The sequence below is a fragment of the Diprion similis genome, chromosome 8 (assembly GCF_021155765.1).
Source record: "Diprion similis isolate iyDipSimi1 chromosome 8, iyDipSimi1.1, whole genome shotgun sequence".
Classification (NCBI taxonomy): domain Eukaryota; kingdom Metazoa; phylum Arthropoda; class Insecta; order Hymenoptera; family Diprionidae; genus Diprion; species Diprion similis.
In genome coordinates this window covers 2,621,922-2,638,283 of record NC_060112.1, presented here as the reverse complement: position 1 = coordinate 2,638,283, position 16,362 = coordinate 2,621,922, and the positions used below count along the sequence as shown (strand labels likewise).

General features: G+C 32.9%; 2 protein-coding genes across 5 annotated transcripts in view; one reads left to right on the top strand and one right to left on the bottom strand.

Moving 5' to 3' along the window:
- The window catches only part of LOC124408937 (bestrophin-4), a 341,487-nt gene that overhangs the window by 280,469 nt on the left and 44,656 nt on the right, over window positions 1-16,362 (bottom strand). Inside the window, exon 2 of the mRNA XM_046886267.1 lies at window positions 13,855-13,864. The gene's annotated coding sequence lies outside the window, so the exon portion shown is untranslated. The remainder of the gene's footprint in view (window positions 1-13,854; window positions 13,865-16,362) is intronic.
- LOC124408933 (chloride channel protein 2) overlaps window positions 1-16,362 on the top strand; it is a 39,163-nt gene that overhangs the window by 17,219 nt on the left and 5,582 nt on the right. Inside the window, exons 1-3 of one of the 4 annotated variants that reach the window (XM_046886258.1) lie at window positions 5,194-5,594; window positions 6,915-7,002; window positions 15,796-16,084. In XM_046886258.1, the coding sequence (XP_046742214.1) occupies window positions 5,458-5,594; window positions 6,915-7,002; window positions 15,796-16,084 (514 nt within the window). In that variant the 5' untranslated portion in view covers window positions 5,194-5,457. Of the gene's footprint in view, window positions 1-2,458; window positions 2,523-5,193; window positions 5,595-6,914; window positions 7,003-14,030; window positions 14,396-15,795; window positions 16,085-16,362 lie in introns of those variants that run through there. The other 3 variants (XM_046886261.1, XM_046886259.1, XM_046886260.1) reach the window with 3 other exon arrangements.

Sequence of the window (16,362 nt, the reverse complement as noted above, 5' to 3'; positions counted from 1 at the left end):
TAGTAGATTGTACGCAATATACACATAATATATATGTAATATGATATATGTAATATCACAGACGTGCATCTTGTTGATTATTTGTTGCTCGTTGTTCAATTTATATACATCAATGGAAAAATGACGAAGAATAAAGGGTGGGAAAAAGAGGAGAACGATACATTCCCATGCATGCATCGGCTTGCGTATCTGCATCACTTCGAGTCTACTGACCATCATCATCATCATCATCATCATCATCATCATCATTATCGCACGCGGTGTCTCTTCTTCTATATATACATACGTTGTGTGTGCTTACGGTGTAATATTCTCTGTTCCCACTTATGTGCTGATTGAATTTTCGAAGAGAGCTCCCCAAGCCGTTTGTTATCACTAGACTGCTGCAGCCATCGTTCGTTCAGTCATTGTGCGTTTCCTGTTTGTCATCTGCATTTCACGTATTGTACCAATACGGATGTATACATGTATATATATATATAATTATTAACGTTATTTTATTAACGTACGTATACATACTAGTTTGCGATAAACTTGATTTTTTTCTACTTTTTTGATTTGTTATTTTGGTTTTTTTGCTTCTTCTTTTTTTTTTTTTTTTTTGTAATTTTTCTTAAAATCGAAAATATCGTTCCGGTTTCTCAAAAAAACCAAACTTCATCAAATGAAACTATTTTTTCTTTCATTAGTCACGTGAAAGAAATCAAAATTTGACATCTAGAAACCAGAATGAAAATTTGTGTTGACCGGTTCTATTTATAAGAGTAAAAAAAGACAAAAGCAAACTTTACAAGTAACAAACGAAGATGTTGATTATTATTCGATGTATAGAATGATAATTTATTTATTCAAATACAAACTCAAGAAGTTTTATTTTTAATTTTATTGACCCTTGTAGTCTTTCGAATAAAATGAACCATTTTGCTATTTCTTTTTTTTTTTTTTTTTTTGTGGATCATCCCACTCATGATTCATGACGACGTACAAAATCTCAATAAATCGCGTTGAAAATTCAGCGACCCTGCAGATTCTAATCAGTTGATAACGTAGTGCAAATGCAATAATTTACACAACAGTCGGCGGATGTATCAAAGTAAACCGGCGGTATGATCTTAAACCGTTTGTTAATTAGGTTGTATAATTATGGGAATAAAATATAGGTACATACAACAATCATATAAAATTCAAATATCACGCTGACTTTTGTAAATATAATTTTGAGGAATTATTTACGATCGTGTTTAAAGAAAAGACTTAGTTATACGCTTATATCAGTTGAGCGATCTTTAAAAGTCTTCAGTATTTTTCGCGCGGTTGGTTAGATCGCAATTTTTTTCTAATATACATTTATAGTTAAATCTGTGTATAAAATTTGTAAATTAATTAGTTAATTAATTAATTAATTAATTAAAGATATCGAGGATATGAATGGAAAGAAATTTAAGAATTGAATCATTGATAAAGTTTTCAATTTTTTTTGTAATTGTTTTCATCGACAGGAAGTAGAAGCGAGAATTAATTATTTATTCTTATTATAAGATTAATAATTTTCGACCGTAAACGCAGGCTCGGGTTACATAAATTCGGGGTTTCGTCAAAAAAAAAATCGAATGACCGTAAATATCGTGGTTATATTTATACGCGGTTTGGAAATACCTGCGACGTCGATGCTTGCAATGCAATATGCAAAGCTAGATGCTCCACATGTCGAAGCTGATGACGGAAAATCGTAAGAGCCCAGAGCGTGGTATTTGTCGCGTATTACAAAATCCTGCAGGACAAGTGTAAAACCCTGCGATCCGGATGGGGTGGGGGAGGTAAATCCCAAGACGTTAACAAGACTGATATTTATTATTGCAGCTCACATACTTCGTATTGTAGGTGTATATATATGAAGAGTAATTTGTCTAGATAATAGCATAATTTATAAAAACGTGCAGCTCTCTGTCCGCACGAATAAAAAATTTTCATTAATCACATGTGCGAGAATATAAATATATGTATAGATATATAGAGATTGCAGTTTTCTTCTTTATTGCATTTCCAATGATATCGATTTACGGTTGTGTGATAAGTTATTTGTGCGCTTTGCCGGATCGCGATTGAATAAAATAAAGTATATATAATAAACTGCGAACGAGTTTTTAAGTGAAAATTTTTCTTCTCCATTATTGGGCCTGAGGAGAACAAATAAACACTTTAATAATAATATAATATAATATGCAATTCTAATCGAAGTACTATTCGGTGAAAGTTTATTCGAATTTGGGGATAATTTTGTATGCGATTGAATGGAAAATTGACGAAACGCGTGTGTAAGTTTTAAAAATAGTTTGTTTATTGATGTTAAAATTTTATGTCGATTTTTTAATAACAAGAATTTGAAGAAACGATTTAAGGGGGAAGAAAAAAACAAAAAAACAAGAAAAATGTTTAAAACGAAAAGTAAAAAGGAATACATCATTGTCGGGAATCCGGAGAAAAGAGGAACCGTCACTGCGTCTCAATACTGGATGAAAGAGGTACGATTAAATGATCTAAACGATTTATACAGTCTGTTTGAAAAGTGTGAAGAAGAACGAGTCAAGAATAACAGATGCTTAGAATAAACCACTTGACTAAGTTCTGACAAATTGAATAGGGAAAAGGATTGAAACTGATCTATAAAAATCTGCAATTGGGATTGATTTCTGATCAGGCTGAAGTTAGTAACGTCAACGTAACGAAATGTTGGGGGGAAATTACTTTCTTGTAATATTGTAGTAACTTTGAAGAAACCAAGTTTTCAAAATATGGATTTATTTTGCCTTGCTATAATTATGTAATTTTTCCGATACGTAAGTCATTCCAATAACGTTACTAATTTTACTATTTTAGCCTCATGATTTCTGATATTATGACTGCATTTTGAAACGATGCATTAATACAATATTACATGCAATCGACACTGATTTCACAAAATATAACTTGTGTTTTTGGTGCCTATTAAACAGGTGAATAAAAGTTTTAAATTCAGGCTATTATTTTTGTATAAAAATTGACAAAAATAAAAATCATCTATGATTTACTAAGAGTGAATTCTAGACACAGATCTCTTTTTGTGGATCAATAAAAAGATAGAGTAGCACGTACGTTGAGCCTGTTTTAGTGAAAATTCGTAGTGACTTTTCGTAAAACACTTTTGCATTTTTTTATTTTTACGTTTCCGTGAATTTCGTGATTACAATCAACGGCTCGTCAGAACGACGACAAAAATTTCGACTGTCAGGTCAAACTCGTGCGATTAGAATTATTCAAATCAAAACCAGATGACGAAGGGAATATAATAATACATAATGGCGCTGGTCTGATTAACGAATTAGCAAAAGCGCGAAGCGGACGGGTTTTCATCGCTGCAACTACAGGATCCGTGACTTTGAAGGTGACTTCCTACGAGCAAAGCTAGGGGAAATAGTCCATTATAAACCAGCCGCAGTCAACCAGCCAGAGTCGGTACAGTCCGAGTTAAAAGTACTCAACCCGATCAGCGCCGCCATCCTGACGACGCTAATAAATTATCCGACTTCGTCTTTTCGTGCCCAGCGTCTTATACCTGATTATATAACCACAGGCACCATACCTCAAGGGAATTGAATCACGACGTAAAGTTTCCACCAGCAACAAGTCTGCAGACATCAAGAAAACGATTTTTTTATACATCGAATTTCTAGAAACACTCCGAGCAATGCGAGGCTTCAATTAGTCAAAAAGACGTTTGAAAGTTGGCTTCTTGAGACATATTTCAAACGTGTTTTCAACCATGGATTACATTCAAGTTCTGTCACGTATTTAACGCCGTCCCTTTCCATCGGCTAACAATTGTTTTCGGTTCTCAACAAAACGCGACTTCGATTCTATACGAATTATATGACAATGACTGTCGATGCATCCGACGTGAGAGATTGAGAGTAATTGTCAGATAATCCGTATAGAATCGAAGTCGCGTTTTGTTTCAGACGGAGAACAAGTTAGCCGGAAGCTGGAGGCATTGATGAACATTACTGTACAAGTTTGTACTGTACCTAAAAATGTCGATTCAATTAGTCAGATGAGAGTATATACAGCATGTTCAAGCTTTTGACGATAGGAACTTCTTGACGAGAACTCAAAGTGCTGAATTGTAGCGAGATGCAAAGATGATTAGGTTAGAAATGAGCGAACGACATGCAGGCTGGACGAGAGGAAAGAAAGGAAGAACTGCTGATCAGTAGCTGCGGATGGAAGCAGTTGCAGGCATTATTTTTGTGTCGGTGTGAACGGAGCATGTGCGGAGTTTAAAACTCGTGTACATGCACGGTGCACACATTGCCGGAGAGTAGCTGGTGTGGCTAATTTGTAAATTGGCTGACGAGTAGCTGCCGCTGGTCGAGCCGAGCTTCTGCATCAGCTTTTCAGGCCGCGGTGACCGGGGAGTGAGTGCTTCTGGTGTACGTATCTCAGCTTGTCGTGTAGCCATATTGCGAGAATATTTCAAGGGGTGAAATGTGTCGATAGTCGAGAGTGCGTGTGTTCTTTCCTGTATTATTCCTTTCAAGACAGTAAAAAACTTGAAGTCGTCAAAAGGATGTCTTACGCGTTATTTTCTGATGTCCACAAAGGCACCAAGGACGTCTTCTAGGCATGAAGATATCTTTTGAAAGCCAGAAAATGGCGCGTAAGACATCCTCTAGACGTCTTTTCGACGACTTTAAGCTTTGTGCTGTTCGGGTTCTTAAAGCTGGAATCACGATGAACTTAAAGGGACGAAAAGGAACGAGAATAAACGGAACTAGAACGGTGTGGACGTAGTACAGCAGGATTTTCAATAAGTATAGTGATGACGCGGGTATTTTGAAATGACATGTTTTGTTTTACTCATCATATAAAAATGCCGGTGAGTTCGTCATATTTTTAAGAAAACAATCCGGCATAGAACAGGACACAACTTTCTTGAAGGACTACGTATGGTCGATCCCTACTAGTGTTTCTACTTCCGTTAATTTTCGTTACGTTAAGTAACGTTCCGTTAAGTTCATCGTGATTCCGGCTTTAGTCCAAAAGTCTGAGACTATGATGTGAGCCTGCGAAATGCCGACTTCGAGACGGAAAAGAACGTCGGTAATGAAGATCGTCGTTTATCGGTATGAGGAAAAGCTATTCGCTGCGGCTACTCGAAGACCGATCGGTTGCCGATTCGACGAATAAACTTGTGAATGACAAAGGAAGACATATTGCGGAGTGGAATAATTCCGTGAGATGGAAAAAGCGAGGATAACAATCGACCAGGAGAGGATGACGTGTGACGGTGATGCTCGTCGGGTGATGATATCGAAGAACGCTTCGTGTATTTTCATGGTAACCTACAGCTGCGAAATAAGTTCGTGGCCGAAAGAGATTTGAGACAGTGAATAAAGTTGGGGAAAAGGAAACGCGTTCAAAATGGCGAATCAGACCGGGAACATCGAGCTTCTTCAGACTCAGCCTGAGGGCAGCGAAGAGGAAGTCGACAAGGAGTGGGAAGAGTTCACAAGACTCATGGCTAAGCTAAAGGGAAACAGAAAGAACCATCCTCACAGGTGAAACGAAACTATCGGAGTCGCATAACCTAAAAATGAGCCGTTTTCAGGTGTAACCTCTAATCAAATTTGATTCTGCGCCGAGGAAATTTCGTACAATCTTACCGTTCGTCGGATCCCAATTGATCGTGCAGTTTATACTCCATTATTATACTATTGCGATACATTATATCTAATTCGATGTTCGTGCGCGGTAATAAATTGCATCATTTTCATGTCTTATTTGATGATTTGACTTGAAAAAAATTAGTCAATTAACAAACAGTGATTTAATGTTTGATTAGCCTCTGGCACAGTTATATTGTACCAAATTTTCTTTTGTTATTCCAACCGTTATACTTATAACGATACTCATATTTGAATAGAATTTCCTGGTAACTATAACGACCGAAATATTTTTCATACAGCAATAAACGTTGAACGCAAAAATTAAGTGGACTATCCAACTGACGAACAGAAAAAGGGTTTTTTCAAGAATTTTTTTGAGAAGTTTTAACTGTAAATATTGATAAAGGCTTTGTTAGGCTTAGTAAATACACTCTCGAATTACATGAAAGAATTTTATATATTGATTTTAATCACTTTTTATACACGAAAATCGTAGTTGAAAATCAATCTGAAAAAAGGTGTTGATGATTTCTCGGAGAATGTTAACCTGAAACCAAAAAATCGAATGTTTTTAGATTCAGCACGTTAATGGCCTTGGAATGAATCATACGATTTTTGATATTTGAATAATTAACAAAATGGCGATCATTTATCGAAAAATTTGAAAATGACCGCTTTTTTTGCCATTTTTTGCAAAAAAATATAGTCCAAATCAAAATTTAAAGAAACGTATGATTCATTTCAAGGCATTTAACATGCTGAATTTAAAACCGTTCGACCTTTTGGTTTCAGACTTACCTTTTTTTAGCCTGATTTTCACCTACGATTTTCATGTATAAAAATTGATTAAAATCAATAAAAAATTTTTTTTATGTAATTCGTGAGTGTACTTATTAAGCCCAATAAAGCCTATATCAATATTTACAGTTAAAACTTATTAAAAAAAATTTTTGAAAAAACCCTTTTATTCTGAATCTGTTATTATACCGTATATATACATAGAAATTATAGCGATCGGTAGAATTATTTTCACAGAGACTATTATTACAACTCAAACGCGCGATTTGTTTATTATTTTTATTTTGATTTTTATTTATTTATTTTTTTTTTCGTTTCAACCACTATTAGTTATAAATAAACTTTCCTCTAATGCTTTCTCTGACGTATAATTGTGTATGTAAGATTTTGTAACCGTTAAAATTGAACCCGCAGGCCATCTCAGGCTTTCTACCCATGTCCTCCGCCAAATCCCGAAGAAGAGCAACAGGAATTCGACGCCTTCGACTACATTAACACTTTTGTAAGATAATATGAATTATCAAAAAACTATAATATATATATATATATATATAATATATAACTACGGAATGGCTTTAGTTGAAACAATGAAAAACAAGAAGAATAATTACAAAGGACAGTATTAATTCAATAACTGCAACTATTTTGCAAGTCTGTTTGAATTTTTCTATGCATGATATATTCGAAAACCGATTTATTGGCAGAGTGCTTCGCTCGTAATTATTACCGATAATAAAAAAGAAAGAAAGAAAGAAAAGACTCTTCAAATTAAAAAATAAATATCGCATGCAATAGGATGTATGACGTACCAATTATTTATCAGCATGAAATAAATGAAAGTGAAAAAAAGTTCTGCTTTTTCCTTCCCACTTCTTGACATGCAATCCAGTTTTACAAAAATAATTATCTGTAATAAATTTTATAACAACCGCATGATCTGGAATTAATAATTTACTAGCATGACCATGATGTAAAATAATTTTTTTTAATATTTATATAATGTAAGTCACAACGATGAAAGAAAATTTTGAAAATTTTTCCACCCAATTTCTTTGGCTTGCCCATTATTCTCCAGATATCTCACATTGGCCTGAAAATAAATAAATAAATACATGAAATTGACGATAATTGAGCAGAAAACGAACAAAAAAAATGTTTTGCCCAAATATTTGAGAGGGTGGCCTCGATTCTCGTCTCAACGGTGACGTTATTTCGGTTTAGTGACGTCACAGTTTCTTGCGCGGTAAACAAATAAATATGCAATCAAAAATACTTTTTCTCTCAAATATTTTCCCATTTTTTATTTTCAACTTTCGAAAAGTATTTTTGATGCCAGACTTATTTGTTCACAGTTTAATTTTTTTATTCCCCCCCCCTTTTTTTTTTTTTTTTTTTTTGTTTATTTTGGAATCGTTATAAAATTGAAAAAAATCGGGGTCGATAAAAAATGAAATGTTATTTTATAAAGAAAACGAATAGATGATAATAAAAAAAAATACTTTGAAAATCTGCCGACACTTCTTTAATAGTGAAATACAGAGCGTTGAAACTTTGAGGATCTTTTTTTTTTTTTCAAGGTCAACTCGTGATCTTTCAAGATGAAGCCTGAACTTTTTTTTTAAACCGCCCCCCCCCCCCCTATTATACATATATAACGGCAAAGTTTCACGAGACGAGTAAATTATTCGGCTTGTGTGAATTAATTAAGTATTTCGTATAAAGTATATAAATATTATAATATTATAACAACAAGGCGAAAGTTTACGGGACGTCTGTGAAAATTCTATATTTAAAATCAATGTAGATATGATATATCCATCGAGCACACACACAAAAACGTCAAGCACTGGCGTCTGGCCAAAAAAGCAACGTCTCGTCGTATATTAAATTATTACAAATGTGTACACAGTTGGAGTCCGTCGCTAAAGCGAAGCTTTGATTTTTCGCAAACGGCATTATACGTACACTTTGAAATTTTTTTTTGTTTTCAATTATCTAACCTTCGTTGACGATGAGGTTTGAATGGCTTCCGTTTTGCCAATTTTTTTTTTTTTTTTTTTTTTTTTTTTTTTTTTTTTTTTTTCCCCTCTTTGAAACATGACTCTCATCTCGTGTGGAACAAAAAAAGTCAGGGAGTTTCGGAAACGAGGGAGAGGAGAGAAAAAAAAAAAAAATTACCACCTAAATTTTTCGAATTTTTGTATGCAATGTTTCAATTTTTACTCCATTTTATTTTTTCTTTGTTTACTCCTTTGACATCGTACAAAAATATACTTAGGTCGGAATTGTGTGATACAGAATAGAGATACAAAATTATCGTTGACTCAACTATACAATGCGCGCGCGAGGAAATTGAAATTTCATTGCGACATTGAGAAAGAAGAAGAAGAAGAAGAAGAAGAAGAAGGAAAAAAAAGCAACAAAGAGAGAAAAAAAGAACGTCAGAAGGAAGAATAGAAATACCACAAATTTTTCCGTTGCAAAACGTGTCGAGCCAAAAATTATTTTTATACATATATTGTATATATATATATATATATATCTATATATATATATATATATATAGATAATAGATATAGATATTAAAACGTATTATACGTGGAAAATAACTTCCCGAATTATCATCCATTTTCGGTTTTCGTTTTTCAATTCTAATAATACCGTAACATAATTTCCTCGTCGGTTTTACTCTTTCTCTTATAAATTCTTATTTTTCAAAAATGGAGTTTTCATATTTTCAAAACGTAGAGTGACAATTAGTCGCTTTTTTTAATCTTCCTTTCTATTTTCATACTCGTTTCAGATCTAGTATAATACCTAACGCATTTCCGAATTGATTACTGATTTTTCAACCCTTTTTTCTAGCCTCGAAACACAGTTACAATCTATGCAAAAGCTTTTGTAATAGATTTCGAACAAGTATGAAAATAGAAAGTACGATATAAAGAATAGAAAAAAGTCCGATTCTTGTGTGGAAATATTTCATTTCGAAAACGGAATGTTGTTTTTTTTTTTTTTTTTTTTGTTTGTACAGGTTCATAAAAATTAATTTGGGTATCTCTAGACAGGTTTGAAAATTCGTAGGGTAAAGGCGAGTGATTGAAAAAAATTTGAAACTCTTTTTGAGAAGGTTTTCGGAGGAAATACTAACGTTGGAAAAATATTTAATTAAAATACAAAAATGTCACGGTGAATCGTTTACTGATTTGGCTTGGAATGCTCCATATATTATATTATATACAACAAGTAATAAAAAAAAATTAAACAAAAAATTTTAGCTGAGCAAATTATTAACCCAAGAATTTGCATCAGCTTAGATTTTCCGGGGTTTCTAGCTTTTGGCGTGATTTGTCTAGAGTTTTGAATTACTTGCGAAATTGAATATAAAAAAAAATAGTTTTTAAAAAAAAAATCGTTCTTTTGTTACGTTAATAAGAATCCTTTAAAAATTTATTGCAATTAATTTAAAGTATTCAATATAAAATAATCGTTTTTAATTAGATAAAACGAGAGATTAGTTGATCAGAATTTAAGAAGCAGAACTAAAGAATGTTTTAATGATAATTTTTTATGTTAAAAAAGGTAAAACTTCTACAAAAATGAGCTGGAAATCAATGTAAGATCTTCGAACATAATTATTGCCAACATAGCGTTTTTGTTTTTTTTTTTTTTGTTTTTTTTTCATCTGGTTATTTTTCGATTTTCTCGTAACTATTTTACGTGAAAAAAAATTCAACTTCAACATTGAATAACTTTTGAACGAATAGATTCATCGTATGAATACTAAGAACCTTTCTTTGTAAAACATTCAATTCTCTACAAAAGTAAGTCTTTTGTATTCCTGTATGTTGAACCGTTGCTAAATTATGAAATTTGAAAGTAACAGTGAAAATTTTTTTCCACCTTAAACGAATAGAAAATGGATACATAATTCGGATGAGGGACACGTGAATATCAATATTAAGTGCTCATATTTTAACAGGCTTTTTATTCAATCTTACTTCAACTACCGGATGCGTGATTCTGAATAAAAAATAGTCGATGCGGGGAGAATTCCGAAAATCACGTGATTACCATTTACATTACATAAATATGTATAGTGAACGTATATTCTTATAATATACTATAGATTATAGATAACGAACGACGTTAGATTGATCTTCGATTACTGCAGTATATGAATCGATGAAAAAAGAGAAATAAATAAATAAATTTAAATCGAATGAATTGAGATCGAAAAATTCTGTTAAAAAAAAAGAAAAATAGGATAAGAAAATCTGCCCACGTTTTCCTCAACGGAGAGGTGTTTTGCGTCATTCACCGGATGATTGAGAATTTTTTTGCGATCGACATCAAATATTTATAAAAAAAATAAAGGGTTGATTAAAAAAAGAATGAGTAGAATGTTAGAAAAAAACATGATATGATTTTGTGATGGTCGAGGCTTAACACTGATTGATTTGGCGTGGAATACCCCATACATATACATACATATATATATATATATATTATAAACACATTCATAAGTCTGTTGTTAATTTTTTTTTTTTTTTTTGTCAATTTAACAATTATAATCGCATTCGAATCGTACGAAAGGAGGAAACGTTTGTAACCTAATTGTACGAGGATACAACAAGACTCGTACATGCATACCTATATATATATAGTACATATGCGTGTATAACCTTACAACGAATTAGCCATAAAATGGTTAAATCCTGATCACCTTGATCTTCGGATTTGTTGTTATACTTGATGTATGTTTTTTTAATCTTTTCCCCCCTCCCATATGGCTCGTCATAATAGTTAGGATAGGCATGTAGGTAAGAAATAAACTCATTCATCGGACCTGTTCTGATCGTGAAACTCCGCCTTTTTTTTAAAGTTTTATTTTTATAACCTCGCCGAATGAAACAACTCAAATACTCCTAATATTTACATACATATTATGTATTTATACGTATATAGATACGTATTTAAATGTGCGTAAAGGTGTTGATTTATTAATTATCATTCTGGTGAAATATCGTTATTATCATCAATTTTATCTCCGTTTTTGATTACATACTTTGCATTCGAATTTTCACTGCTCACTGTTGTCCGAATAGAAGAAAACATTCAATCCGACATCAATTTTTTTTGATAGAGAAAAAAAGAACTGCATCTTCGCGAATATCGTGTGAAATGATGGATCCTCGAAAACTGTAAATAAATTAAAAAAAAAAAAAACACACACACACACACACACAACTACGTACGAAATGGCATAAAAATAATTTGGAACTTTTTTTTTTTTATTTATTTATTTTTTTTTTGCATGAATAAGTAAACTTTTTAGAGTGGGATGAAAATAATAAATTTTATACTAATTGTGCAGAACGTATATTGAGAAAATACGAGATCCCCGAAATATGAATTGCACCGATTAAATAATGATCCGACTATCATTCCTGAAGTTTAAAACATTCAGAATATATTCCGGAATGTCTGTTTTTGCCACAGGAGAGGTGATAGAAAAAAAAAAAAAAAAAAAAAAGGAAACGTAAATCCAAAGAAGAATGAAAAATATTTTTTTTTTAGCCTCTCAGCTTAATACAGTAAAACCGGAAATGTCGAAAAATGTATTTTCGTCACTCAGTTTGCGAGGATTTACCTCAAGATGGATTTGTCATCGGTAGAGAACAGAGTAGAGAACAATGTTCTGAAAAAAAGAAGACTAAAAAAAAAAAAAAAAAAAAAACCACTTCAAAGAGTCAGAGAAAACGTTTGAATTCGAAAATGAAGAATATAATTGTGGTGTTTTTTTTTTTTTTTGTATAAAATGGTAAATCGTGGCCGATCAGTGAGTCTCAAAATTGTAGAATTTTCACGCATTCTACTTATCCTTATTTTTGCAAACTATAATAAAATACGATGAAAATTCACCTTATAGGAATTATTATGAGTTTATAGATCGACGTTTGGTCGAGTTTATATTTATCCACACGAATGGTATGCACGATGTGAGCTCCTTGAGAAGTAGTATAAGTCGCTACTTAATACAACCTCACCTCGCCTCTTCTGATCTGACGAGAAAACTCAGCTCGTTGCCAAACTTTCGTTGTCGGTATTAAACGCGTGGCAAATGGTACATCATGATGTATATATATATATATATGTACGTATACACATATCTATGTACAGTATAGTAAAACGGAGAACCATACTCATGATCTATCTATCAAACGTCAGTCAAAAAGCAAAGCTTTAGTTCGCGAGTTGCTGCAGTACCGGAAGCATACGTGAACGGAAGTTGTTATGCTGCATTTTGGGAAAAAATTATCATATTTCATGTCCCCCGTTATATGAATTCGAGTAACGTAACGTGACGTGACGAGAAATAAATTTATACGATTAATAATAATAATAATAATAATAATAATGATAGATGAATAAATAAATCAATAAAAAAAAAGTTGAGATATTATAATAATGATAACAAAAACAATAGTAGAACAATATAGAATGTATTAAATTAAACGACTACTTGATATCTAGTTTGGGAAACAACAAAACGCGAATACACTGTATATTCGTAGAGAAAAAAAAAAAATAGGCAATCGTGAGAGTGAAAATAAGGATGAAATAAAAGTATCAATAATTAATATCTAATATACGGATATTAGACACAGACGCGTTTTGTATTACATAATAATAGTACATAATACACGTGACGGATGACGTGTTTCAGGTGCATACATAGGTTATACAAAAATGCAGTCAATGCCCTCGACGTGATACGATCACGCAGGTATATGCAGTATGTTAATATAATATAATGTATGCACATGTGTAGTTATATATATATTGTACGATAAAATGTTTTTTTCTACAATCTTCGAACCGATTGTTAAGATATAAATTTCGCGGGATAATGATTCATTTTGCGAATAAAAAATTATGGTTCATATATTGTTTTTTTTCTCAAAATTTTTACCGCTTTATTTTTTACAATCTTACTTGACGTTTGTAATGCTGAATGGATAATAAAAGAAACGATTGTTTTATAATTATTACCAGAACTGATATCGATATCGATTTCAATAATAATAACAACGATGATGCGTAAAAGAATAACAATAATAATAGTGATTATTTTAATAACGTGATAAAGAAAAAATTATAATCTAAATCTATTATAATTAGAGAGAAAAATTTAAACAAAGAAAAACGCGAAGGAGAAAGATAGAGAATTTTGTCACAGTTGCCAACAATACCTGTAGGTAAACATTGAAATGTGTATATATATATATATGTATGTGTAATACAACAATACCGCACTATTATCGCGCGTGATCGGCGGACTCTATATTACAACAAGCAAGCTTGCTCATCTAAATTTAACGCATTAGTCGTCTAAAAGTCTTGGCCGCGTTGTAACTTAACTCTCTTCGCCTAAAAACGAGACGCGACAAATTTCTGCACCGCGTTGTTGAAAAGTTTTAATAAAGAGGGAGGAGAAAGAAAGAAAGAAAGAAAGAAAAAAAAAAAAAAACACCGTTTTAAAGCAGAAAAGGAAAGAAAAAAAAATGTTCTTATTCGATGAAAATTCGTCGATCAACCTTCACCGATCGTTCAAACGACGCGCTTCGTTTGTGACCTGATTTGAAGATAAGAAAAAATAATACGAGAACAAAAAAAAAAAAAAAAAATAACAAAACGAAAGGATATTTTGAACATTTTTTAAATAATAAAAACACTCTTTTCCATGCCGTTTTACGTGCTGTTGATGCTGATGCTGTTTCTCCACGCACTTTATCAAACAGAAATTACTTCTTCTATCGATTTGAATGTTGATGCCGGCAGTTGCAGTCTTAAACAACAGAGCATATTTCGTCTGCAACGATGAATACGTTGTAAGTTTATGATGTAATTCATCGGGACAAAGCAGAGAAAAGAAGAGAGAGAGAGAGAGAGAGAAATCTCATACATCATGACTATTGATTACGTTTAGCAATTCTTTGAATTTCTTCTTTTTTCTCCCTCTCTCTTTCTCTCTCTCTTTCTTCGAAGATAGTATTTTTCGCCACGTCCCATCTCATCAATTAATCTTACAGGTGTTTCGATGCAGTTCAATATAAATAGATAAATAATTAATGAATTTTCATTTATATATATATGCTGGGAATTGTTTACTGCACACCTGGATATTATTATCAATATCTGAGATCGCGTGAATCTTATTGTCGGTTGTACGATTATGCAGTTACTTGCACTTCTGCATTCATCATTCGTCACGTGTTAGAATAAAACAAAGAGAGTAAGAAATAAACCAGACGACGTCAAAACAACGTATGCGAAAGGAAAACAAAGTCTACATCTCGAAACAAAAAAACCGCTGCAAGCAGTAATCGACGCCTGCATTTAGACGACGTTGAGGCGCATGCGTGAACTGCGGGTTGCCGATGATTTGGCGCATATTTTCTCACTCATTTGTTTATCGAAAAAGAGAGAAGCTGTCGAATCGTTAGAAAACTACGAAGATCAAAAATTTGCGATTCATGACGTCGAGGAAACGATTTTTCTTCTGTTTTCCTTCTTCTTTTCTTAATCTTTTAAAACCAATTCGAGATATAAGAAAAAAATAACTACAACAACAAGAACTCTATATCTGCATAATTACATTCGTACATGCATTATATTCACTTACGTACATATATGTATATAAATAAGAGAATTACAAATCCATTATCAAATGCGTATAGGTATACGAAACGCGTTACGACCGTTAATTGTCAGTCGTATCTGCACAAGAGAAGAAGCACGGCAACGCAAAAAAAGGAAAATAAGGCAAAAAACAACGTCTCTGAACGGTTGATACATAGTACCTTGTACCACAAACACTGTACATAGAATTCTGATCGAACCCTGAGTCAGTTGCGCAACATTTGCTTAATGGGGTATCCGGTATACAAATATCCATAATATTATAATTGTATAATTCTCGGAAAATAAATATTAACTAAAGAAAAATCATGCTCATCATCATCATCACCTTCGTTATCATCAAGAAGATTATCATCCCGCACCAATCGCATGGAATGCCTAGTATAAAAGAATACTCGTAACAAGTTGAGAAAAAGAGAACATGCAGTTCGCTGGTCAAACGAAGAAATTCGAAACGTATAGACAATATTATAATATAAAATAAAAATGTGTTGATGAAGTGAACGGTGAAGATAATGATGTAAATGTGAAACGAAAATTGATGGTGAACAATTGTCTTATGTAGTAACTAATAAACAAAAATTCGCAGATGTATGGACGTTACACGAAGGACCTGGGTGAATACGCAAAAGAAGAAGCAAGAAGACTTCGATTGCACGACAGAGCCAGACGGAAATTGGACAAGGACCGTACCCACGAACTGAGGAAGTCTAAAAAGCGAGGACCGATATGTAGAAAACTGTTAGCCGTGCTTGCGTTCACATGGAAACACACGGGGGCCCGTTTAGGCGAGGATTGGGTTTTCCTCGCTCTCCTCGGCGTCATCATGGCCATTCTAAGCCATGCTATGGACAAGGGCATTTCACTTTGCAACAACGGTATGGACAACTTACGTTTTTATATAAAGTATCGATTTTGTTACGTTCACGTTATTAACATTAACCTCGTGCTTGTCGTTATGGCCATGGTTAATGGTAAAGTACTACTTATATTCTCTATTCGTGGTCATCGAAACGTTCAGTCATGACACTTTTTGCTTGATCTCTCGAGGATACATACATCAGATGTACAGTTCAGTCGAAGCAATGACTAAAACAAAAGAAAAAAGTGCACCAAGATCCATCAAGTTAGATTACCTCTGACGAAGTATAAAGAG